This window comes from Pseudorca crassidens, chromosome 10, assembly GCF_039906515.1.
Source record: "Pseudorca crassidens isolate mPseCra1 chromosome 10, mPseCra1.hap1, whole genome shotgun sequence".
NCBI lineage: Eukaryota > Metazoa > Chordata > Mammalia > Artiodactyla > Delphinidae > Pseudorca > Pseudorca crassidens.
Window position 1 is genome coordinate 99,669,212 of NC_090305.1, and position 25,726 is coordinate 99,694,937.

At 47.7% G+C, this 25,726-nt stretch overlaps 1 protein-coding gene across 11 annotated transcripts in view; it reads right to left on the reverse strand.

Annotated features, from left to right (window-relative positions):
• Positions 1 to 25,726, reverse strand: part of SRGAP3 (SLIT-ROBO Rho GTPase activating protein 3) — a 368,175-nt gene that overhangs the window by 88,650 nt on the left and 253,799 nt on the right. For all 11 annotated transcript variants that reach the window (XR_010947158.1, XM_067755322.1, XM_067755323.1 and 8 more), the window contains one exon: positions 7,419 to 7,481. Coding sequence is in view for 10 of the 11 variants with exons in the window: in XM_067755322.1 (XP_067611423.1) it covers positions 7,419 to 7,481 (63 nt within the window). In the remaining variant the exon portion in view is untranslated. The remainder of the gene's footprint in view (positions 1 to 7,418; positions 7,482 to 25,726) is intronic.

Sequence of the window (25,726 nt, forward strand, 5' to 3'; positions counted from 1 at the left end):
TCCAGTCCCCCTCCTTCTGGAACATCTTCCTGATTTTCTTTGAGGAAATCCCCCAAATTCCGCTCCACCATTCTCATTCCATGTGGTTCATGGGAAACTGACACTACCCCCCAATCCCTGGGTACAGGGCAGCAGACCCAGGCCTGACCTATCAGTATGCATGATGTTAATCTGGCCACAGCGATGGGACCCCAGCCAGGCCAATTAGAGACAGCCCTGGGCTTCCGCTGGAAACACCAGGAAGGGAGTGTTCACTTTCCACTAGGGGGCGCTGAGCTGATAGAAAGTGAGCTTGGGAGGGTGGGGAAGAGGGATGGACTTGGGCCAACTTTGTCACCACAGGGGAGAAGCCTCCTGCAGAGGAAAACAACACCAAATAAGGGAGGGGAGGATGGAGGGAAGGGAGGGAGGGAAAGGAAAGGAGGGGGAAGGAAGACAGAAGGAAGAAGGAAAAGTGAGGGAGGGAATAGGATAAAATGGAGGAGACGCAGTTCTGCTGCCTCTGATCTGGTGAGTGTATTGGTGGGCGGAGTGGCTACACCTTCAATCATTAAATATTTATTGAACAGCTTATTACATGCAGGTATGATATACCAGGTGCTGCCAACAGTACAGCGTGGAAGGCAGATAGGGCCTCTGCCCTCAGATTATTCACTCTACTGGGGAGATAGACAATGAAACAAGTGTGTCAGCCTCCGAGATTCAATAAATTGCCATTTTTAGATATGTCAGGTTTTCCTGGCTTTCCGTCTCTTGCTACTGAATGAGTCCCAAAAGGCAGACTTCCTTCCCCGCTAGCTTCCCCACTACCCAGGATCAATCCTGGTCTCGACTGGCCACACTTAGTGCCTGACTCACAAACACTGACCGGCTGAACAGGGGCTGCTCCCCATACCCGGCTTCCTGCTTCTCTGCCTTGCTCTCCACCTGGGAAACTCCACTGTCATTCAGCTCCAAATCCAATGCCATCTCTTCTCCATTCACACCGTGTCCATATCCCCACTGACACTTGTCACATGGCGTAGCCACATCCCATGCTCTCGACACAATGATGATCAGTAAACGTCTGCTGAGTGAGTGAAGGAATGTCCACACAGGAGAGCTGAGGCGGGGAAGGAGGTTGTCTAGAAGGAAAGCTTGTTCCCCCCATTCTTCTTAGGACCACCACCATTCCTAGATGACACTGGGCATACACCCTGGCCAGCAGCTGTGACAGTCCAGCAGGGCCTGCCTTGCCCTGAGTCAGAGACGCGCCCTCGTCTCCCTCCCTGGGCGGCGTGGCAGGAAGATACAAGCCTGAGAGGAGCCTCAGAGTTCCTCTAGATTCGTGCCTTCATGCGGCAGATGGGGAAATCGAGGACCAGAGCCCAGCTAACTGGCACTGCGTCAGTGTTTCCCAAAGTGTGTGAGGGGAACCGCTTGTGTTACTGAGGTGATTTCAGGTGTTACGCCTTTTCAGTTCTCTTGGAATCCTTCTGAGTATATCGGGAGGAAAAACTCAGTTTGGTGCTCTCATGTCTAATGCCTGCTTTGAAGGCACGGGCAAGAATTAACCCTGTTTTTTCTTCATTTAGCTTATGGAACCCTTCTATTTATACCAAGTTGTTTTTCATTTGCTAATGTGAAGTATCATTTCCTTCCAAAATATATATATATAAGTAATTTATATGTGTATGTTTATATAACTAGTTGAATGTATTTATGTAAGTAGCTTTTGGGAGTAGACTTGGAGCAGGCTCCGCCACTCCCCCGCTGGGTGACCTTGGGCTGGCTATCCAGTCTCTCTGTGCCTCGCACCCCTCATCTCTAAAATGGGGTGGTAATACTACCACCTACCTCAAAAGTGAACAGAGGATGAAACGAATTAAGACACTGGGCATTTAGACCAGTGCCCAGCACGTGATAATCACCATGTAAAAGTGGAGGCTCTAATTATTGGTGATATGAAACAATCTCCAAAACGTAACCACAAAAGCAAGATGCAGAACAGTAGGCCCAGTTGTTGCCACTTGTGCGGGATATGTGTGTCCACGTATGCTTAGTGATGAATTAAATATCTCCGCAAGGAGCCACCAGCTGAACTAGAAACTAGTAACCAGGCTTGTATGGGAGGAGGGGGAGAGGTGGGCAGCAGGAGACATACTTCTCACTATGTATCTTTTTGTACTGTTTATCGGGTTTTTTATAAAATGCATGCATTATCTATTTCTAACTTTAAATATTCAACAATTTTTTAAAAAGGAAAAATACTGGCTCGAGTATGTAACATGTGTAATAGATGGCAAGCCTGGAGGATAGGAGAGCGATCAGGAGGTGGCTGAACTTTTTTAGGCAAAATATTCTCAGAGCTCGGGCTGGCCTAGTGGCATTGTAGGGGAGAGGAGAGAGGAAAGATTTAGAAGCATAAATGAAAAATATTTATGCTTCACCCTTTCATAAAACACACAATGATTTAACACTGGCGTTCACCAGGCACTGTGCTATACTCTATGCCACTCACTCTTAGAATCCAGAGAGATGAGGTGGTGACACTCCCATATTCTAGGGAGCTGAGGCTCAGCGTGTTTAACAAGTGACAGCTGGGGCCAGAACCCATGCTGCTGGGTCCCATCTCAGGCTCTCTCCACCACTGCATCCCTGAGAGTGGTCATCAAGAGGGAGACACCTTAGCAAAAATTTGCCTGGGGGCCCAGAGTTGATTTCATACCCCTGAGCCCAGCGCACAATCAAGTCAAAGCTGGAGTAGGTAAAAGGTAGAGCCCATTCATTACTCCAATTGGCGTCTACCTGTCACCAGCAGCAGTTGGTGTGGATGCTCCTCAGGCCCCCTCCACGTCACCCTGAACCAAGTCTCAGGGGCCCCACTAGCAGTGCTGGGCTTGGAAGACAGGCCCAGCAGCCCTGCCTGGGAGAGCCTGGAGCAGGGCTACTGAGCCCAGCAGGAGGGGCCCAGTGGCAGATGCTACAATGTTTGTCAGTGCAAAGCACAACAGGTGCATTTCATGATCCAGAACTATATTGAAAATCTGAACGTAGTTTTAGCTGAACAATGAAAACAGAGTGCTTTGTTATTGTTTTGTTTTGGTTTTGCTTCTTCTGGAGCAAAGACTGGCACACTGGCCCACATTCTCACCCTCTGCCCTTCTTTCCTCTCAGGTCAATACACGATGATCAAGAGCTATATATTGTGTCAGGCTGATGGGAGTCTAGGGAAAAATACGTGAGGTGTGACGTGTGTGGGGTGTGTGTGGGGGTGTGTGTGGGGGTGTGGGGGGTGTGTGTGGGGTGTGTGTGTGCGTGTGTGTGTAAGCACTGGCATGTTTTAGAAAGGAAGGCACCTCAAGGTGATGAGGACTGGGCAGAGGGAAACCTTGTTGAGTGAATGAACGAATGAACCAACGAACAAATGAACCTACAAAATGCCCAGCCCTGCCGTCTTCTCTGTGTCCTTCCTGGTCCCAGGTGGAGACAAGCCTTTTCCCTAAAGTAGGAGACAGGTGGCAGTAAGCATTCATCTCTATCATCATTATGCCCAGTACCACCTCCTCTAAAAAACATTGAGAGAAAAAACGTGGGGCTTACTGGACAGTCCTTTCTCTACATCATTTCCTCTTTAGTCCCTGTGGTCATGACTCCGGGGCTGGGGGAGGAGGGAGCATCTAAAGGCTTGCATAACAAGGCACGGTAACCAGAAAGTGCTCAAAGCAAATCTCTAGTAACGAAGCGTGGCATTGGGGTCCAGAGCATCCTCAGCAACTGGGTGCTGTGGTGGACTGTTTGCAAAGACGGCCACAGTAGTTGCCCGATGGCCTCAGGGATGCCCCTTTGCATCGTCACTTCGCAAGCAGTTTACTTCTCCATCCCACAGCTCTGGGCTTGGCTGTGTGACTTGATTTGGGGAATGAGATATTAGCAAATGTGACACAAACAAAGGCTTGAAACCTCACTGGGGTTTTCCCATTTGGGGCTCTTTTTTTCAATGGCCAGGAAACTGTAGCCACATCAGTGGCCCCCGTTGAACCCAGCCCAAATCACCAACACACAGAATCTCGAGTGAATAAAATGCTTGTCATTTTCAGCCGCTGAGTTTTGACAGAAGTTGTTATGCAGCAGTTGATAACTGATACAAAGGCCTTAAGCCAGGCTTTACTTCTTTGTGCCTCAGTTTCTTTATCTGTAAAATGTGTGTCAATTAAATAATGTGTATAAAGTATCTAATACAGTGTGAGATACATTCTGGCCATGGTTGTTATTATTATACTTGTTTTGAGGTCCAAAGACGATATTTGACTTGGCCAAGCTGGGAGGTGGTGCAGCAGGAATTCAAACCCACCTCCCTCTGTAATCGGTTTGCTCTGCCATGATCCTGTGTTGTCTCTCCTGCTCAGAATTCCCTTTCTCTTCCTCTGTCCCCCTGTGCTTTGTTAATTCCTACCCATCCAAAGGCACCAGGCCCAGAACTCACCTTTGATCACAGTAGCCCCAGCCCTTTTCTGAACCCTCAGTCAATCTCTCACACATGCACAAACTCTACCCCTCATTTCTTCGCTCAGTGAATATGTATTGATTGCCTACTGTGTGCCAGCACTGCCCTACTGGGACAGCTGTAGAGAACCTGGCTCAGCTTCCCCAGGCTCACAGTCTAGGTGCCTTCCCTCCGAGTCCAGGTATCCAGCACACGCTAGGCTCTGTCTTAGGCGGTGATATCACCAGTTCACAAGTTTACTCTCATTTCCCTGCACAGATTCTAAACTCCTTGCAGGCAAAACCAGTTTCTTTCACTTATTCATAGATCCTTCCCTCCCTCCTTCAACAAGTACCCTGGGAACACCAAGGATGTACAAGACACTTCAAATACCAACTCTTGAAATGTTCACGGCCGGCTGCTATGTCTCCTGTGGTGCTAAGTCCACAGAAGGCAGCCCCAAATATCTGAATTTAAATGAATTTCTGGGCAACTACTGAAAACTCAGTGCAGGCAGCGAATGACCTGGTGGGGGGCAGGGGGTGCTGTTGGCCCCACCGTGTTCTCACTTTTCTGCAGCACATGGCAAAAGGAGACAGTGGGGAGGGGCTGGCCCTTCCTTCCCCACCAGCTCCAAGGCCATTGCCAGGCTGCTGGGAGATGGCAAGCAGGGACCAGCCTGCCTGCCTGGCCTGTGTGTCTAAGGCCAGTGTCACTTCTGTCCAGCCACCCTGCCCCATGGCCAGCAGGGACACCCGTGTGTGGGCACCAGTGTCATCCTCCTGCTCCCTGACCCTCCTGCCCTATCCAGCCTACAAACTGGAGAAAGCTTCTATTTCCAGCCCACATTTCACTGAGAGCTGAAGTGACTCGCCCAAGACAAAACAGCTGGGTTCAAACTGAGGCCTTGGGCCCTAAGCGCAGTGCTTCTCACCAAGATCTGACTCCAGGGAGTGTACGTGCCAACGGAAGAGACAGGGTGGAGACATTCAAGATAACATAAGGGGTTTTTTTAAACTGCCAAAGGAATTTGAGGCCCAGCGGTGACGGCTTGCTCAAGGTAGTGGAGTTTGGTCTGGGTTTGAAAACTGAGTATGACTCAGACAAGCAGAGGAAGAAAGAGGGTGGCTGTAGGCCGGGGGATCTACAGGGGTAAAGGAGCCAAGAGGGGAGAAATCTGGGGTGAACAGAGAGCACCCAGGAGGGGAGCCCAGCTGGAGCCCAGAGGAAAGCTTAGAGATCTGGGTGGGAGTGGCTAGGGTCCTGGATGTGGACCCAGTTGCTGGAACACTGTGGAGGTGAAGTGCCTGAGAAACATGAAAAGGTCCTCAACAGGGGAACAAACCCTCTGCAGAATTCTGAGGAGAAACATCTCATCTGGTTCCCGGCCTTGCCCCTTTACCACCCGGCTTCTCCACCGGGTGCTAAAGTGGGAACACACAGTCCACTTCACACTCGCCAGGGAGGTGGAGATAGCAGTGGTGAAGGGACCATGGGAACCTCTGATACGCTGTGCCTCTTGGTTCTCTTTGTCCTGGTCATGCTTACATATCTGATCCCCTTTAATTCTCACAAGGGGGTGTAAAAAGCAGGTATTATTATTTCTATTTATCAACTGTATTTGAATCCAGGTCTCCAGCTCCAGAGTCTGTGCTGTAAACCACAAGGTGATTTCCCCACAGTCCAATCTGACTCAAAGTCATATGTTTTCTCCAGCAGCAGTGCTTCCTTTACCCCAAGCAACGATCCATTAAAAAACTGTCAGGGTGCGAGTTTTTCTCCTTAACTTGGAATCACAGAAATGTGTGTTTCAACTTTTATAGACTAATCTCTAGGAACTCTCACCCCCATTTTACTGATTGGGAGACTGAGGCCCAAAAGATCGAATGCCTGGCCCAAAGTCCCATAGCTGGTTGGAGTCTGAGGCAGGACTTCCAACCTGAAGTACAGGCTCTTGGGCAAAGGTTCTTGGCCCCTGAGAGGTCTACCACCTGCTGGTTGCACAGAACATGGACTTCGAAAGATAACAATACCAAAGAGAGGGGCCTCTTACAACCTGCTCTTCTTCCCCTCATACCAGAGCTTTTCAAATATAATTTTAGCAGCAGAATCCTCCCCTTTTAATGAGAAGCTTTATGAGGAATCTCCACATACTTAAAACATAACAGTTTTTCTCTGGCCTGATTGCCTTAGGAATGGTGGGCCTGTAGTTCTGTCTGCTGGGCCTCCCCACCCTGCTCCCCCAGGCTGTCACTGGGCCTCTCCTCACTCCTCCCCACGGAAGCCCATGGCTCCTCAAAGCACAGGCTGTAACTTCCCTCACTATAACCACTGTGCTTGTGTTCCCCATCCACTCACTTTCTCAGATTCTAACACCCATCCCAAACCCAGTTAGATCTTGCCTCTAAGCAGGGAACAAGGTCAGTTCTGGGCCAAATTGTGATGTTCTGAAACTATTCCCCTGAGATGGTGAGGCATGCTCATCCACCCCCCAACCCCTACCCTCTGCCCCTCACGTGACCCTCAGAAGAGTGCTCCATTTTGCAGATGAGAATACTGAGACCCAGATGAGCTACCTGCCCGCCTCAGGTCCCACAGTCAGTAAGGAGCGGGCCTCAGCTTCAGCCTGTCCTACCTGACCCGCGCTCTCTCCACTCCAGCTTTGCGTCTTCAGGTTTGGGAGGTAATACATTCCCACAGCTGGCAGGTAATCTGGATCTCTGTGAACTTTTACAAATTAAACATACCCGGGGCCCCTCCCCAAATGTACTGAATCAGAAGCTGGGGCTGTGAGTCATTACATCCCATCGTGATGACCCACTGTCACTCAGGCAAAAGACACAGCAAAAAGGCCCAGGGTCACCCCAGATCTCTGGTCAGCCACCCCCCTGTGCTGGGTGCAGAAGAAAGGGGGCCCAATCCCAAACAGCAGCGGAGCCTGAGCGAGACTCACCGTGTAGAGCTCATTGGTGACCTTCAGGAGCTCCTCATGCATCTGCAGGCCGATCTCCTTGCTCTGGAATATGGAAGAACAAGCGTCAGAAGGGCAGAAGGGAGCTGGCTGCACTGACCAATTTCCTCTTCAACACAGAAAGGGCAGTAATGCTTGGGGTGGGGTGGAAAGGGGTACAGAAAACGACATAAACTTCATCGACCCAGACCTGAATACCTCAACTCACATCCACAGAACAAATCCACAGAGAGTGGCTCCTTAAAACAGGAATTCCTGGGCCATATAAGTTGGGGAACCCTACACATCCCCTCCTTACCTTGATGTTTCACAGAGACACCATATTAAAGATTCTGAGAAGCCCACAGCCAATCAACCTGTTCACCTTTCTGTAATTCTGGGTGTCTTCAGCTGATGTGACTAGAGTGTGTGTCCCTAGCTCAATACTCACTAACATCTCATGAGACTGGGGTTCCAAAGAACCCAGTATGAGAAATAATGATCTAGCCTCTCAATTCAGTGAGCAGCTCAGGTAAACAGACAGCCCACTGGCGCTTGAGGCAGGGGGTCGGCGTTCTTGCCTGGCTGCGCTGCCGAGTAGTCACATGGCCTTGGAACCTAAGTTCTCACATCTATAAAATAAAAAACTTTAGAAAGCTCCTTGAACAAAATGAGGCGGGTCTTCTTACTGCAGAACTTTTCAGAGGCTTTCATGCCCTCACGTGCATGGATTTTGGGGCTGTAGGGTGCAAGTTTAGCTGACCTCAATCCAAACCATGAAGTGACATACATATTTAGTACATTGAGGGACATGAGTCAGAAAACAACGGACAAATTATCTCCAGGTTCCCTCCAGCCTGAAGATTCCAGGATTCTGTTATTTTGCATATTATTATTATTACAGTCATCCTTCCATATCCATGTGTTCTGCATCCAAGGATTCAACCAACTGCAGATAGAAAATATTTGAAAAAAAATTCCAGAGAGTTCCAAAAAGCAAAACTTGAATTTGTCTTGTACCCTACTGCCAACTATTTACATATAGCATTTACAGTGTATTTGTAACTATTAACATAGTGTTTACACTGTATTAGGTATTATAAGTAGTCTAGAGATGATTTAAAGTATATGGGAGAATGTGCATAATTATATGCAAATACTATGCCATTTTATACAAGGGACTTTGAGCATTGTTGGATTTTGGTATCACGTGGGGGGGGGCGGGTCCTGGAGCCAATCCCCCCCCATATTGAGGGATGACTGTGTTATTATTATTATTAGGGGGAGGGGAAATGCTCTCCCTGTTTGCCCAGGCCATCATATGAAACTTCTGTATTGACAATGGAAGCCCTGCTCTTGGCCCCTGACAGCTGAGTCATCCTGTCCTCTCTCTCAGCTCCCTCAGCCTCAAGCATGGCCAGCGGCTGACTGGCCTTCCTCTGGCTCCTTCACAGGTCAGAGCCCCCGGACTCTGAGGTCGCTGAGGAAGGCTCAGTATCAGACATGATGCCTTCCCAGGCTCTTCACCTGGCCCACTGCCTTCCTCTCAGCTTCTGGCCCTGGATGGCCAAGAATCACCCATGTGAAGGCAGTCCCTACAGGAGATCTCTTAGATCTCCTAAGAGATAGCAAGGACTCCAGGGCAATTGCAGAGATCTGTTTAGACCTCCCTCCAGCTCTGGCGACTAAAGCAAGGAGACCCAATCCAAAAGCACAGTAGAGTCTCGGCAGAACTTTCTGTGCAGAGCTCCGGGAGAATCTTCGGTCGCATCCTGGGCATCTACAGAGGTGCTCGATGAGCCCAAGGAGCTGTCCCCATCTCCTTCCATTCTCCCTGAGTCTCAGCCGGTACCTCAGCCTCACCTGTGGCCCCTCCCCCTGACATTTGCCTCGGACTCTCTGACACCCTCCAATGGCCTCCTCTTGGTCCTCGGTCTGGCCAACATCTCTGACACCCAAGATTCAGTTTCTCACGTATTTGTTTTTATGATCCAACTTTTTTGATAGGTAATAAATGCACACGGTTAAAGGAACTCTAACAGTCAGCAAGGTAAAAAGTGAAAAGTAAGTGTCCTGGGCTCCCAGAACCCCACCCAGAGGCAAGTGCTATTAAGTTTCTTCTGATACCTTCCAGAAACAGTCGATGAATATACATGCGTACAGTTGGATAGTGTCTGGTTTTTTTTTAACACAAATGAAACTATTCTATACAAGCCTTTGTTTCTTGCTTTTTTCCACCTAACAATATAACTGAGAGATTGTTCCTTGACAGGACACGTAGCTCTTGCATCCTCTTTTTCTAATAGCTGCTCGGGGTTCCATACACCAGATGTATCGTAACTAATTAACTAGCAGGTTGTCTCCAGTCTCTTAATATTCCAAACAATGAGACAGTGAACATCACTGTACTCTGTCACCATGCACGTGGGCAGGGACCCCTGTCAGAAAAATTTCTAGAAGCAGCTCTGCTCGGAAGAGTCCAGCCTTCTCAGCTCAGCCCCAGCCGGCTCCCCACGCACTGCTGACTTCAGCTCCCACTTCTCGGGCTCCATCCTGCATGACCTCAAAGACCCATATCTTCAGCTGTTGCAAAACAGTACAGTTTGGATGGCGCCTCATCACATCAAATTCAAATTATCCAAAACAAAGTTGTGACTTTTCCTCCATCTCCTCAAGTTCAGTCAATGGGATAATATCTTCCCAGACATGGCAACTGGAAATTTGGAGCTATTTTTGACACTTTTTAAAAAATCCCCCGTCCTCAATCCAACCTGTCAGTGCATCCTGCCTTCGAACCACCCAGTCCTTTGTTTTCTGCAGCAGGCTATACCCGTTCCCTCCCCACTATCCATTCTTGCCCTTCCTGCTTCCTAACAGAGACGTGAATTTGGCCCTGCTTTCATCCCTCCAGCCAAATTCTTTCCAGGACATCGCTGACCCCCATCCCGACTCAAGATGGTAGATTCTGTATGTGTTGTTAGTCTGGGGGTGAGTATTTGACAACTGCATGGAAGAGGACTTAGAAGGTTGAGGGGAATTTCAGCTTTCCTACTGAGTGCTAGCAAAAAAGCATGGAGCCCCAGTGGCTACCACCAGGCCTCTTAGGACCAGGAGAGGAAGCTGCCTTGGGTGGCAGAACAAGAAACCTAGCTGCTAATGACCTCCAGAGAAACTGGTTGAACTGAACCCACAGCCTGCCTCCTGGTGAACTTCTACTTCTGTGGATTTACTAGTTAAGCTACTTAAAGCTGGGTTTCCTGCCATTGGCAGCCCAAAGCAACCTAATGGATGCATTTCCCATCACCAGTCCCAGAGCAAGCAATGTCATCGTTGCAGGACCCAGATTCGTGAAGCCGCCCCTCAACAAAGTCCTGACTCTGGTTCCCGATTCTGCATGCCCATCCCAATGTCATTTCCTAGAAATGCATTTTACTGTGTCCCTCTAAGACTGCCTCAGTGCCTATGGGATCAAGACCCAGCTCTTTAGCTCGACTTTCAAGGCTCCATACAACTGGCAGAGGTCTGGTTATGGGGTGGAGAGGGCTGAATTTCAGAGCCACAGATTGGAGACAGGGATTGGAGACAGGATTGGAGACAGGACTTTAAACCATTTTACCTCTCAGCATCTTCGCTTCCTCGCCTGTAAAATGAGTGCCCGTTACTGTCCTTCTTTGCATTTATAAAGGGAAGTGCAGTGATCTTGCTTGTTTACTTGTTTATTCATTTGTCATTTGTTTCCCCCACTTGAAGGTAAACCCCATGAGGGCAAAGAGACTTTCTGTCTGGTGGTAGATGCTCATATCCCCCAGCTGCTGGGACGGCTGGCAGCAGACAGCCCCCAGCTAAGAGAAAGCTTCAGGGATGGCATCAGAGGATGTGGTGACAAGTCCTCCAAAGACCGACACCTCATCCAAAGATGGATCTATGTGGGGCATAGAGGCTCATCTCTCCTGTCTCAACCTGGACAGCTCTAAAGGGTTGTGCTCTCTTTAGAACTCCCCGTAGGGCTGGCTAAGACCTTAAGTAAGCCTGCCTGCACTATAGCTTAGCTTCACTCAGCTTCCTCCCCCGCCCTCCCTAGGGGGTGGATCCCAAATACACTCCCTAATCATTCTGCTAAGATGTTAAATTCAGGCCTCAGAGTCAGCTTCCCAGGTACCCAATCTGCAATGTCTCACCTCCCCACTCTTCCCGGCAAGCCGTAGAGCCTGTCGCATAGTGGGTGTTCATTAAGTATGTTTGTTGAGTGAACCTATGAATGAATCCAGTGACAGTTCCTCTAAGACTTAGTTTCCTTATCTGTAAAAGTGGGACGATGTCACAAGTGTCATGAAGTCCCTGTAAGGATGAAAAAAGATGACGCACATGACAGCACTGGTATCATACCAGGCACAGGCAAAGAGCTTGGGAAACAGTGGTACAGGCTGAATCAATACCCACTGGATGCCAGGGGCAAGGCTAGGAAGTTGCCCAGAAAAGGGAATTCAAAGTTGAATTTTTTACTAACTCTTCCCAGTTTGGTGGGATCAAGGGTCAAGAACCAAATAATTCTAAGGCATGAGGCAGAAAAGGCTGCAAAAGAGTGAAAGAGGAGGCGATGTGGGAAGCAGGGATGAAGAGGCTGGAGGGACCACCACCGGAGCCACCTGACCTTGCACGGATGGCCAGAGACGGCATTCTAGACAGGAGGCACAGCCTGAGCAAAGGCACGGAGGCCGGGAATAGGGGAAAATGTGGTTTGCTAAGAGAGAAGCACAGCAACAGAAGAGCAGAAGATACGCTTGGAAGGCAGGTTGGGCCAGATCACGGAGGCTAGCAGAGTGCAGGCTTCAGTCAGAGCGCACCTGGGAGCCTCTGAAGGTTTTTGAGCAGCAGAGTCTGACGGCAGACTGTGCTTCTTCAGGAAGATGAAGCTACGGGTAGAAGAGGGTGGATTGGATGGAGGCGCTGCAAGTCACCAGAGGGAACCTGCCTGAGTCTCTGCTCTCTCCCCCTCAGCACCAAGCCTGGGCAGGGCTGGCCACAGTGAGTGCTCAGCCAATAGAACTGCAAAGGACTAAAGGCATTTTATTTTTTATGGTTGGGTTTTGTTGGGAAGGGAAAGAGTCTCACTACAGTTCCAGAAACTACTGAACCCAAACCAAACATTCCATCATGAAGGGGAGGCTAAAACCCTGATCATCCCCAGCAGACACCACACCCAGCCCTTGGGGACCCCAGCGGCAGTGTATTCGCACTCTGTCTGCATTTCTCGCATGGCTTTCATGCCTACAGAGGTTGGGGTGGTGGGTTGCTTCCTTCAAGGACAGGAAGTGTGCAGACTGTAGAATATGATTACACTGGGCCAAGGAGGGTTCAGCCCTGGTACTTCGGGGTTGGAAGGACAAAGCCCTGTCTCTCTAACCCAAAAATCTGTAAAATTGGGTGGCAGGTGGCCCCGGCCCTGCTTCTTTTTTTGGCCACGGCTAAGGACAGTTAAACTCCCCTGAGGACCAGGTCACTCGGATGGGGGTGGGGGCGGTCCTGGGCATTACGAGACGCTTAGCAGCATTCCTGGCCTATCACCTCTAGATGCCAGGAGCATCCCCTACCCCACCGCAAGCTGTGACAACAAAAATGATCTCCAAACATTGCCAAATGTTCCCTAGGGGACAAAATCGTCCTGGGTGGAACCGCTGCCCTAGACTTAGGGCTCCAAGTGGCAGCTTCTCTGGGCTACAGATGCGTTTTATTTGGCCATTCAGTGTTTTCAGAAAATCTGACTCTTTCCAGCATTTAAAAATCAGGAAATTGCCCTTACAAGTCCAGATTTTCAGCTTCTCTTGAAAAACTAGAAGATCCAGCGAGGCTGAGCCCCGACTTGGAGCACAGAGGCCCCTTCGGATGGGGTTGTGCTCTCCAGTTGGCCACAGCATCTCCCTTCACCCATCCCTTTGAGTTTATGACCCAGAAACCAGTGGGGTCTCACTGGGGGCAGCCGTCTGTATCCCCTGGTGCTCATCAAGGCAGCCATCCCAGACCTGCCAAATCCAGACGTGTGAGAGGATCTTTCTACAAGAGCCCTTCTCACATGCCAACCTTTGAGAGTCACCGAAGAGTCTGGTTCCTGAGGCTGAACCTCCTGACTCTCCCGTGGATCCAGACCCCACTGTCTGCATAGAACCCCACACCCCTGAACCCATCCTCCTGTCTGCACTACCTCTTCCTGTAGCTCTGTGGCCAGTTCCTCACCTGGCTTTTATTTGATTTACACCAGCATTTATCTGAATGGCCTACTACATACGAGCCTGCACGAGGCACTAATGACACAAAGCTGAGTGAGACCTGGTCCCTGCTCCATCAGCTGCAGCCAGCATTTCTGGAGCACATTCCATAGGTAAACACTGTCCAAAGTCACCTCCATATATTATCTAATGGAAACCTTTAAGGCAGGTACTATTATTATGCCCGCCTGGCAGACGAGGGCTGGTGGCTCATAAGGGTTAAGCAACTTGCCCCACGCTGTACAGCTAGGAAGTGGCAGAGCCAGGATTCAACTTTTGGTTGCTCTAACCCCAAAGCCGGCACTCATAAGGACCTTCTGTGGCCTGTTTCCCCAGGGCCAAGACGAGATACAGGCACACAGGTGAAGAGAAGCCACTGCAATGCTGTCACAGAGATTAGTCCAGGCCACAAGTCCAGGCTGCAAAGAACGGCATACCCTCTGGACGCCACCAGCCCATCCGATGTGCTTTCTCACCACTTGTGCAAAAATCTGCATCCTTGGGCCTTACCCTCACTTGCAGGCAGTAGAGTTCTCCTTGGCCTGGTCCTTCTTGGCCCACCTGCCCTGCTAGGACTAAATCGGCCATGATGGCCATCTCTGGCTTCTCCCTTCTTCCTTGTTCTGATAACAAAAGATGAGATACAGGTGGCACTCACCCCTGCTTGTCTGATCACACCAGATGGTCCATCCAGCACGGGACCCAGCCTGACCAGAGTGCTCTGGTGCCCTGTGTCTAGTGACTGGGTCAGAGATGGAAATGTATTCCAGGCTGAGCCAACAAGAATTTTCCCTGCAGCTTTCTAAGAACCATACTCTCAGATCATCTCTCCTCTGGGGTCACCAAGCAAGGACATCAGGGGTCTCGAGCTACCCACCACAAGGAGAGTCAGGGCCTCAACAACAGCATTTCTGTCCTGACCTAGTGATGCTAAGACTTACCTCTGGACTTTTCCAGCTTACAGAATCCTGTGAATTTCCACCTTTGCTCATGTGAAACAATACTGATGCACTCTGCTTATTTTAGCATGAAGACACCAAAATAACCACAGGGTGAGACAGCCTTCTGAAAACCCTCTACCAAGCACCAGCTTTCAAACAGTTTCTGCAAAAGGTCCAATTTTCAACCGACTAGAGAGAGCATAAGCCCCTTAAAGGCTGGGACTCTGGCTTCGCAGAGTGCTGTTCACGAAGACTTGCGCACAAAAGGAACTCCACGCTACCTGTGCGTGAGCTAACCAATACGCAGAGCCAGCGAATGGAGAGGGTAAAAGGGGGCCAGCTTTGACTCTCGCTTTTCCGCAAAACACAAGACAAAACCAAATCCAGTACGTTCACGTCAAGATGGCATCAGATGACAAAAATTTTTTGACACAGTGTTCCTGAGCGAAATCAATGTCTTCACCAAAAGTCCTGCTGTGGATGGCTGAATTTGCTTTTCAACGCAGGGCTGATCTCGCTATTAAGGGGAAACCCTCAGAACTGTCACTACAAATCCTAGGACTTCATGAGCTGTATTTGAAAAGTTCTCTTTGCAAAGGGTATGTTTCTGTCTCCCTCAGGCTAACTCAAATGTGGAGCTGGTCATTCTGCACATCTAGAAAACATTAAAATTCTGGGTTTCAATGACAAGACTCCCTCTCACTTCTCCAGAGGAGACCATTCGAAACAACCCTTAGAAAACTTTAAGGCAGAGAGTAAGGTGGAACCTTCCTCAACTCCAACCGTCCCCTCTTTCATCGCATCAGGCGTTGAGTCAGCAACACCTGTCTTCCTTTTCTCTTTGCTTGATGTTCTCATGTCCAGTTTTCCCCCTTTGGGAACATTCCCTGGTTTTCCTAGTTCTGAGGTTCGAAGGAAATAATGGGAAACAAATATACAAACAAAGTAAAAACAAAAACTCTGTCTCTTTTAGTGCTAATCCACTGCTTCAGCTTATTTTCTCATCAAATAACAAAACTGGAGACCCACAGATGTTCCCCATTTAAATAAATGATATATGTAAGCACTGGCCATCTCCCAAAGAGACTGCATTTTTATTTCCAAAGCAAAGGCTTGAGGGGCGTGTCTTGGAGGGATGGGGCTTCTCCAACTCTGTCCTGGAAGGTCAATTTATCCCTGAACACAGCCACTTGGACAGCTAACTGGCTGCCATTCTCCGGGCCGTGTCCTAACTTGCCAGTAACTGGGCTGCCAGCGCTCTGGCACGTCCTTACCCCTTGCCTCCTAACATCATCCTTAGCCTACACTCCGCCCACCTTCCACCAAGACACTTGTTACTCTTCCCCCTCCCCCCACCTTCTTCCTTTCCCTGCTCCTGGACACCTCCCTTCTTTCCTCCCCTTCCCAAACTAACTTCTGTCTCCTGTGGCTGCAACTCCAAATGCTGTCATCTATTTGTTTTCACAAGGAGCTGGAACACCAGGGCTGGGATATCGGGCAGCAAGGAAACAGGAGGCCCTGCGACCATTCATCAAACGTCCTCGGCAGAAGTGGGCCCCACTAGTGCCTCCCAGGAGGCCAGCAGCAGGCTAAGGCAAAAAGCCTAATGTCGTGTCTGTCACCCTCTTCCCCCCCTAATTCCTCCCAGCATCTCTCTGGGGACCCTGTTTGTGCTGAAAGCCTTCATTTTCAGAAATGCTTAATGTCTGAGGATACCTTGGAATGGCATGGCCAAGTGACCTGATACGGTCAGGCTAGGAGTTTCTGGATCTCTTCTAATAATACTAAATATTATTATTCATATAATACTTATCGTTAATAGTAATGCTTAGTACTATTGATATTACTACCAATAATACTTATCATTAAAGAAAATAACAACAATAATAGCTATTGTTTCTTTGATCTCTTAGCGTGTACCAGGCCCAATGACAACTGCTTTACTGACAGTAACTTACGTAAGCCTAATATCAGCCTATGGGATATAACCCCACTGTAACCCCACTTTAAAGATTAGGACACAGAGGCTCAGGGAGGGTGAGTAATTTGCTCAAGATCACAGAGCTAGTAAATGTGATTCTCTCAACGATTCCACTCTGTTGCTTCCACCCTGTTGCTGGGAGAGTTATGACTCCCTGTGCCTTTAGAATTTTTTTCCCCAAACATTCCAAAATAATTATAAAACGGATATTCCTCTGCCTTACCATAAGAAGCATGCAGATATTTAAAAGGCTCTCCTTTAGGTCACCGTCAGTATCAGACAACAGACAGTACCCAGTTCCGTTTTGTAGAATCTCCTGTTTTCTGTGACCACGTCCTGACCCCACCCCCTGGCTTCCAGGCCAAGGCAGAAGGACACAGTGTAGACTGCTGGGCTGAGTCTCCGTGAAAGCAGAACATACTCAGGAATAATCTTTCCTATGTCCCTGATTTTTTTCATTTTTTTGGCAAGAGTTGGGGGACATAAATCTCTCACAGATAAGCATCAATAGGCTCAGGGGATGGTGAGAGTCTCTGTATCCTAAGGAGCGTGACAAATCCGTCTTCCTGAAAAACCAATAGCTACAAAAACCAGAAGCCCCTCAGTTTTGAGCTGTTTTCTCCCCCTCTACATTCTCTTCAAGGTGAATATGGATGTTGTCAGGCTTATCTGTTGGATTCAAAACATTATTGATCACTTATTCCTGCTGAATAACTGACCTGAGATATCTCTCTAACCTCCTTGTCATTTTATGATCTGATCTTCTACTTTATTTGCATTGTTTGTGAATACCTATGTATCCACCCACCTATCCACCACCTTCCCACCCATTCACCCATCCACCCATCCACTCATCCACCCATCTACCCATGAACCTACCCATCCACCTATCCACTCATTCCTTTCTATTTCCATATCAACCTCCCTGATCCAGGCCCCTGTCACCTTCCACTACTAACTTGTATATTAGTCAATATGTATAACAACTGAGTCCAGCAACTCTCTTTTCAAAGCCATCAAATGCACGAAATCAGTCGTCCTTAAATTTGACTCTGGCCACAACACCCCCTACTCAAGAACCTTCAGTGGTTCTTCTTTGCCTAAAAAATAAAGCCCAGCTTCTCACTCTGACACCCAAGGCCCCCTTGATCTGTCTCCAACCTACCTTCCCCACCCCACCACTTAATTTCAGCACTCCAATATTTAAAACACACAGAAGAGTAGAGAGAACAATAACAAACACCCACGAATATGCCACCCAAATTAGATAACCATTAAAATTTTGCCATTTTTGCTTCAAAATCACTCTTAGGAAGCAAAATGTTACAGAGAGCACTGAAGCGTTGTCTCCTCCCTTCTTCCCTCATCCCTCAATAACTCTTGTGAAGCTGGTGTGTATTCTTAGCCAGTCCACCTTTGTATAGCTCTGTTTCAGACACGTATCTAAGAATACAAACAATATGAACTGTTTGAGTTTTAAATTTATAAAAATAGTATAGTGTACCTTGCTTTCTTCACCCAACATTGTGTTTTCAACTTTTATACACAGTTGCTTTATGTAGATCTAGTTCCTCCATCTAAATGATTGTATAACAGTCCATCATGTGACTATCCATAGCTTATTTAACCAGTCCCTCCACGATGGCCATTGAGGTGATTTCCCTTTGTTTCTTTACTACAAACACTATTGCAGAAAACCTCCTGGCACAAGGTTTTGTGTGTGTGCAGATATGCTAGAATATTTTAGGTTGTACTTAGAAGTGGAACTGCTGGGATACAGGGTATGTACCTCTTCCTTCTCTGTCACAAGACACTCCCAGTGTTCTCCAAAGGGGCTGAACCAATTTACATGTTTATTAGGAGGACACAAGTGGCCCTGCTGCTCCACATTCTTGCCAGCACTTGGGATTATTTGACCAATCTAATGGGCGTCAAACTGTGTCTCATTTTCTTTTATTTTACCTTCTCCTGATAACCTGTAAGTATGAGCATCTTTTCTTATATTTTTAACCATTTAAATTTCATTTTCTGTGACTTATTTATATCTTTTATCCATGTTCCTATTGGGTTGTTTGCCCTTTTCCAATTTATTTGTGGGAGCTGATTTTTATATTCAGGTTATTAACCTTTTATTAATTCTATGCATGCCAAATATCTTTTCCTTGCCTGGTCTGTATTTTCCCCTTATTTATTTGTTGCAGTTGCTGTTGTATAGAAGATTTTAAAAATCTTTATGTAATGGAATTTATCAATATTTTCCTTTATGGTGTGTGCTTTTTTGTTTTATGTTTAAGCAACCTTTTCCTACCTGCCAAGGTTTTAAATAGAATCTTCTACATTTTCTTCCAGAATTTTTTAAAGTTTTGTTTTTTACCTTTAGCACTTTAATCCATCTAGAATATATTTTTGGGAACTAAGGTGGAGGTCTAATTTTATTCCATATGGAAGAAAAAGTGTGTGTGTGTGTGTGTGTGTGTGTGTGTGCATGTTTGTGTGTGTGTGTTTAAACCAGTTCCTAAAAAATAATAAGAAATGGACAAGCAACCAGTGGAATCAGATCCATTTACTAAACAGGCTATCCTTTCCCCTAATCTGTAATGCACCACTGCCATATACTGTGTTCCCATTTGTGGGGGGCTTTGTTTCTGGGCTCTGATCTGGACCATCGGTTAGTTTACTTAGCATTGGTCTAATATTACCGGTTTTACTGACTATCACTTAAGAGGAAGTCTTCATATCTGATAAGGCAAATGCTCCAACAAATACCAAAAAAATAGAGCCTACAGGCCTTATTTTCTTTTTATGGGGTAATCAAGTTAAAAATTTAAAGCAAGTAGAAAGCTTTAAAGAAAATCTTTGGAAATAAAATATACATAATTCTGAAAAATTTATGGGGCAAAGAAGAAATTGCAAAATGCAAATTATGAAATATTTATATCTGAATGACAATGAAAACATCACTTATCAAAATTCCTAGGATGCAGCTAATTTATAGCATTAATGGCATTAATTTTCCATCATTCTTGTTTTCTAATGTATGCATTTTTTCTAAACTTTAGTTTCTGCTCTGTTAGATTCTTTTTTTTTAATTAATTAATTAATTTATTTTTGGCTGCATTGGGTCTTCGTTGTTGTGCGCAGGCTTTCTCTAGTTGCTGCGAGTGGGGGCTATTCTTCGTCGCGGAGCGCAGGCTTCTCATTGCAGTGGCTTCTCTTGTTGCACAGCATGGGCTCTAGGCGCACGGGCTTCAGTAGTTGCAGCCCGTGGGCTCAGTAGTTGTGGCTTGCAGGTTCTAGAGCACAGGTTCAGTAGTTGTGGCACACGGGCTTAGTTGCTCCGTGGCATGTGGGATCTTCCCGGACCAGGGCTCAAACCCATGTCTCCTGCATTGGCGGGTGGATTCTTAACCATTGTGCCACCAGGGAAGCCCTAATGTATGCACAGGAATGTTATTAATTTTTATATATTGATCTTGTAATCAGCCATCTTGCTGAATGCTTCAGCAGGAAGTATGAGATTTACTGGTGGTTTTCGGTTAACACCCTTTATTAGACTAAGGAGGTTTCTATTTATTCCTAACTCGCTAAGCATTAAATGGTGAAAAGATAAAAGCATGCTTTTTAAAAGTCAAGAAAGTATTCAATATCCTGTGATAAACCATAATGGAAAAGAAGATGAAAAAGAATGTATATATGTATAACTGAGTCACTTTGCTGTACAGCAGTAATTAACACAACATTGTAAATCAACTATACTTCGATAAAAAATAAATTTAAAGAAAGACAAGAATGCCATTTCTCTCCCATTTCCCTCTACACTATATCAGTTGAGGTCCAAATCAATACAATAAGGCAAGAAAAAGAAATAAGGTTATAAAAAAAAAGCAAGACCACCATCAGTTAGAACTAATCAGTGAGTGGTTTCCTGAGCATATTTTCTTATTTCTGACCCGTTATTTAACCTGTGTGCCTGAATGTTCCTTCATCCCACCTCTGAACTTAATTCTCACTATGTTCTTTCTTGAAGTCCCAATAATCCTCCTAATAATAACTAATATTTAATGATTGCTTACTGTGTACCAGGTAGGCATCTTATATCATCATTTTTTAATCCTTACAACAACCCTAAGAAAGAGGTTTTTTATTAGTTTCCTTTTGAAAATGGTGAAAGTCAGCGGTTTAGGAATTAGGTTGAGCTCACACATCTGGAAAGTGGCAGAACAGGGATTACACAGTCTGTCCATACCCCTAACCACTGCAGTAGACTGCAACGCTGGCCGACCTGCTCATGATCTGGGACCCAGATTTTTCTGCCAGATCTCTGCATATCCACTGGGGACACAGCAATGCACCACTCAGATCCCCTTCAGGACTGGAGGACTTATTCCCCCAGCTATGGGGAGTGCTCCTGGCAGGCACCCCCAGCTATCAGCCCTGTTTGGAAGTGCCTCACCAAAGAGGCACCTACCCAAGGCCACATGCCCTCCCAGGAGCAACATGAGGGTATAAAGGCCTAGTTTCCTTGCCACAACCCAGGACAACTCAGAAGGGCCACCCCAGCCTCAGAGCTCCCCAAGGAGTCATTTGAGGCCTTTCTTGCAAATTCCCTGAATCCTGCCTCCCTCCCTTCCTTCTGCAGTGGGGACCCCAAGAACACTTGATAATACACCCCTGCACCATAATCACTGTCTGAGAGTCAGGTTCCTGGGAACCCAAGCTGGCATAGATCCTAATCCTCACTTCAAGATTCACTTCAGATGCTGCATCCTCAACATAAAACCTTCTCCAAAGTGCCCCCCAGCCCAGATTAGAAGTCCTCCTCCCTCTGAACCAACTTCCCTTTCTGCTGTATTTGCATCATTGATGCACATCTGTCTTCACTTCCATTGTTCACTGCCAGCTCCTTGAGGGAAGGCACTGTGTCTGATTCATCTCTCCATCCTCTTTAGCACCTGCCTTTACCACTAAGCATGGGCTCTTGGGTCAGACAAATCTGGATTCAAACCCCAGCTTCACCTTTATAGGCATCAGTTTCCTCATCTGTAAAATGGGGGTGATGACAACATCTTCCTCTAAGGCTTTAAGAAGTGAACGCTTAGCCCAGAGCCCGGCATACAGTAAGCACTCACTAATTGTTTGTTATCTATGATTACTGCTTATCTATTGTCACAAAAGCACTAATACATGTCTGCTGAGTGAGTTGGGAACATGGCGACCAGCTCAGCAGCCTCAACTAGCAGAGCGAGCGTTCACAACTTGTCTCCCTGGCAGACAGTGGAGACGGCTGAAGGCTCCTCGTCCCTGGCAGTCTGCCCACTTCACTCTCTCTGTCTGTGCAGGCATCAGAGCTGGACCCTCCAGCATGCAAACCCTCACTCTCTCCTGCAACCCAAAAATAAAAAATAAACTTGGCTTTGAATCCAAGGCCATTGGTGCTTTTGATCTTGGTCACAAAGCAAGGCAATTATTGGATACAAAAGCCCTGATTTATTTATGAAATGTGACGGACATCTTCAAGGCAGGAACGAAAAAGCTCACTGAAGACCAAGCCCTTATTGCCACACAATGAATGGCTGCTTTCAAACACAAGCCCCCCGAATGCCCTCTCTTCTCTGCTAAGAGTCTTTCCTCATTAGCGCTTCCTTCAGAATACCACAGCTTCCAACAATCAAACTCACTCCACGGCTGGGGCAAGTAATTAAATTCTGCAGGCATCAGAGCAGAGAATAATGGATGGCTATTGTTAAGGAAGCTGAGGCTGGAAATGAAATGGGCTTCAATGCCCAGCTCAGAAACGGTTGGGGCGGGAAGAGAGAGCAAGCAGGGTGCAGATGGACCCTCCCTGTTGGTGCACCATGGGGGGCAGTGGATTCAGGACTGGACCTGGAGTAGAGAACCTGCATCTGGGGCGGGTTCTGTGCTTACCAGAGGTGGGCCTGCATTTCCTCACCTGTAAAACCAGGAGGTTGGACTAGGCAAGTCATTCCCCATGTGTGATCCCCAGATCAGCAGCATCAGCAGCGCCTGGGAACTCGTTAGAAATGCAGAATCTCAGGGCTCACTTCAACCTGGTGAATCAGAAGCTGTGGGCATGGGGCCCAGCAATCCATGTTTACCAAGCCCTCCAGGTGATTCTGATGCTAGACTTTGAGAAGCTCTGTTAGATCGTGTTTAAAGATGAGGCCACAAACTCAAATGCACAAAGGGCCAAGGAGCTAAAATAAAGGGATCGGTGTCATTCACCAGACAACCCACAGGGGCTGTGGGGCAGTGGAGCGAGTGTGCCCAGCCTGAAGGACCAGCGGCTACTCAGCTCTGGACAAGTACTGCCAAGAATGACCCCATGTTGTTCTGGTACTGTCAGAGCTTCTGGCTTTTTAAGAGGAATACAAAGTTCTGATTTTTATGCGAAATCCCACAATTTTAAAATATTAAAAAAAAAAAAAGGGCTTCCCTGGTGGCTCAGTGGTTGAGAGTCCACCTGCCGATGCAGGGGACACGGCTTCGTGCCCCAGTCCGGGAAGATCCCACATGCCACAGAGCGGCTGGGCCCATGAGCCACGGCCGCTAAGCCTGTGCGTCCGGAGCCTGTGCTCTGCAACAGGAGAAGCCACAACAGTGAGAGGCCCACGTACCGCAAAAATAAAATAAAATAAAGTAAAATATTGGTTGAAATTTTCTTAACATAGTGAGGGCCAAGCAGATTACACTTGAGAACCAAATTCAGCTGCGGACCACCATTTTGCAGCCTCTGTTCCAAGGTGCTGTGGACCCCCATCATGACACTCTGTCCCCTGTGCTCTTGCCTTTGTCCTAACACTGAACTCCTAACCTCCTTTCCCCACTTGGGAGACTCCTATTCATCCTTCAACACCCAATTCAAGCATCACCTCCACTGTGAACTCATTCTCAACCCTCTGCCCCACTTTCCACCTTCTCCACTAAGAAAGTAGAGAAGAATCAAACACGAGGCCAAAGAACTGACACGTAGAAGAAAGTAACACAGAGGAGGAAGACATGGAGAGGTTATAAAACAGGCTTCTCCCACAGAGGAGGAATGAGGAAACTCTTGGAAAAGTTACCGTATTGCTGCTTGAAAAATCGCTTAAAAAAGGACACTGAGGGCTTCCCTGGTGGCGCAGTGGCTGGGAGTCCGCCTGCCGATGCAGGGGACGCGGGTTCGTGCCCCGGTCCGGGAAGATCCCACATGCCGCAGAGCGGCTGGGCCCGTGAGCCATGGCCGCTGAGCCTGCGTGTCCGGAGCCTTTGCCCACCAAAAAAAAAAAAAAAAAAAAAAAGGACACTGATCCCATTTGACCAGAATCTAATAAAATGAAGTTTTAAAAGGGCAAATATAAAAAAACACAAGGACAGAACTCATGGACAGATTAAAAAACATTTGGTACAAAATCCCCTGGAGATTTGAGCTGAGAGTTCAGAGTGGGTCAAATGCGCTGAGACGATCATGAAAAAGGCAAGTGCCTTCATAGGCTTCGTTATTAGAAATAAAGGGTCTAGACAGCCCTGCTCTCCTCTTAGCTGGTCAGAGCTTTCTGGAGGGTTCTGAGTGGTTCTGAATATTAACTTATGCCGGTCACAGCAGCCCTGGAGCCTGACCCAGGAGGAGAGAAAACTCAAAGCCAAGTCACAGGGGTCAACTGAAGGAACCTGGCATGTTTACCCAGAGGCGGGAAGGGCCTGGGTGTGTGGTCATGAGTATCTGATAGATTTCCATGTGGATTGATCTAGGTGGCCCACAGGACCTGTGAGTGGAAACCCTGAAAGATTTCATCTCAACATTGGGGAGAATTTTCTATTGGTCTCAGTTGTCCCCAAATGTAATGCAAGGTAACGAATGCCCATAATTGGGGGAGATCTGGCAGAGAGAGGACAGCTCATGAAGAGGATGATAAAAGGACTGGAACAGAAGGCCTAGTGGACACCCATTGTTTTATTTCACCCTTCTTGTAAGAGCACCCAGTTTTTCCTGGGGAGCCACCCTCAGCCATCCTTTGTCCTATGCATAAGGGGGAGTTGAGTGTATGCCCAGCTTCAGGAGCACTCGTGTGACCCACACTGGTCCAGTCAGAGCCTGTAAGAACCAATTCTGGGAGAAGGGACCTCTCACTTTCCGCTGGACTTGAAGCAGGTAGGATGTAAGCCTGGGGCTACAGGGGCCATGTGGTCATCACAGAGAGAGACTGACTATGCATGAGCCCTTCTCCCACCCCTCCTTAAAAACAAAACAAAACAAAAAACTGGAAAACAAAGAAAATTGGCGCAGAATTGCAGAGAGATTGGGTCCTAACAACACCCTTGGTGCCCTTGAAGCCCCCTGCCTGAAGCCAGTCTTGGCTCTGAAGAGCCGATAAGCTCCCTTTCCTCCCTCAAGCCAGCTGAGCTGCGTTTCTGTTGTTTGCAACCATAAGAGTCCTGATCACTATGGTGGCTGCTAAGAGCTCATCCAGTCCATTCTGCTCTGGTGGATCCACATCTCACAGTTAAAGCAACGGCCACCTGCATGCACAAGTCCATTTGCCCAAATGAAGCCTAGAATGGCTGTGGAATGAGAAGTGCTGCTTCCAGGCATAGCACACTGCATTGCAGAAGGGGAAACGGAGAATCAGGAAAAGGTGAGTTATGAAGTCAAAGAGCATTCTGCACCACTGAGGAGCTGGCAGGTGGAGCAGCTGCCCCAGGCCCAGGCACAGGAAGGACACCTGGCCTGGAAGCCACTCCCACCTCCTGCAGAGGCAGTGACAGAATGTCACTTGTCAGATGGCGAAGGACTCCCACTCCAAGTGTGGCACTGTCACCATCTCCTCTTCCCAGATGAGAAAACTGAGGCTCAGAGAGACTTACGCAGGGTCACAATGTCAGTGACAGGTGGCTCTGAGACAGACTCCAAAAGCCCAGCCGTGCTGCCTCCTGGAAGTGATGACAACTGGCCATTCTCAGGCTTTACCTTCTCATCTGTAAAATGGGCTGAGTGATGATCTTGTTCCCCAGTCTGACCAGAGACCAGCCCCTGCAGTCGTTTGAGGTCTGCAGAACTATTATTATGTAAGGATGCAGGGCTCAGGGCTGAGATCATCTATAACTGATGTGACACAAGGGGGCCACGCT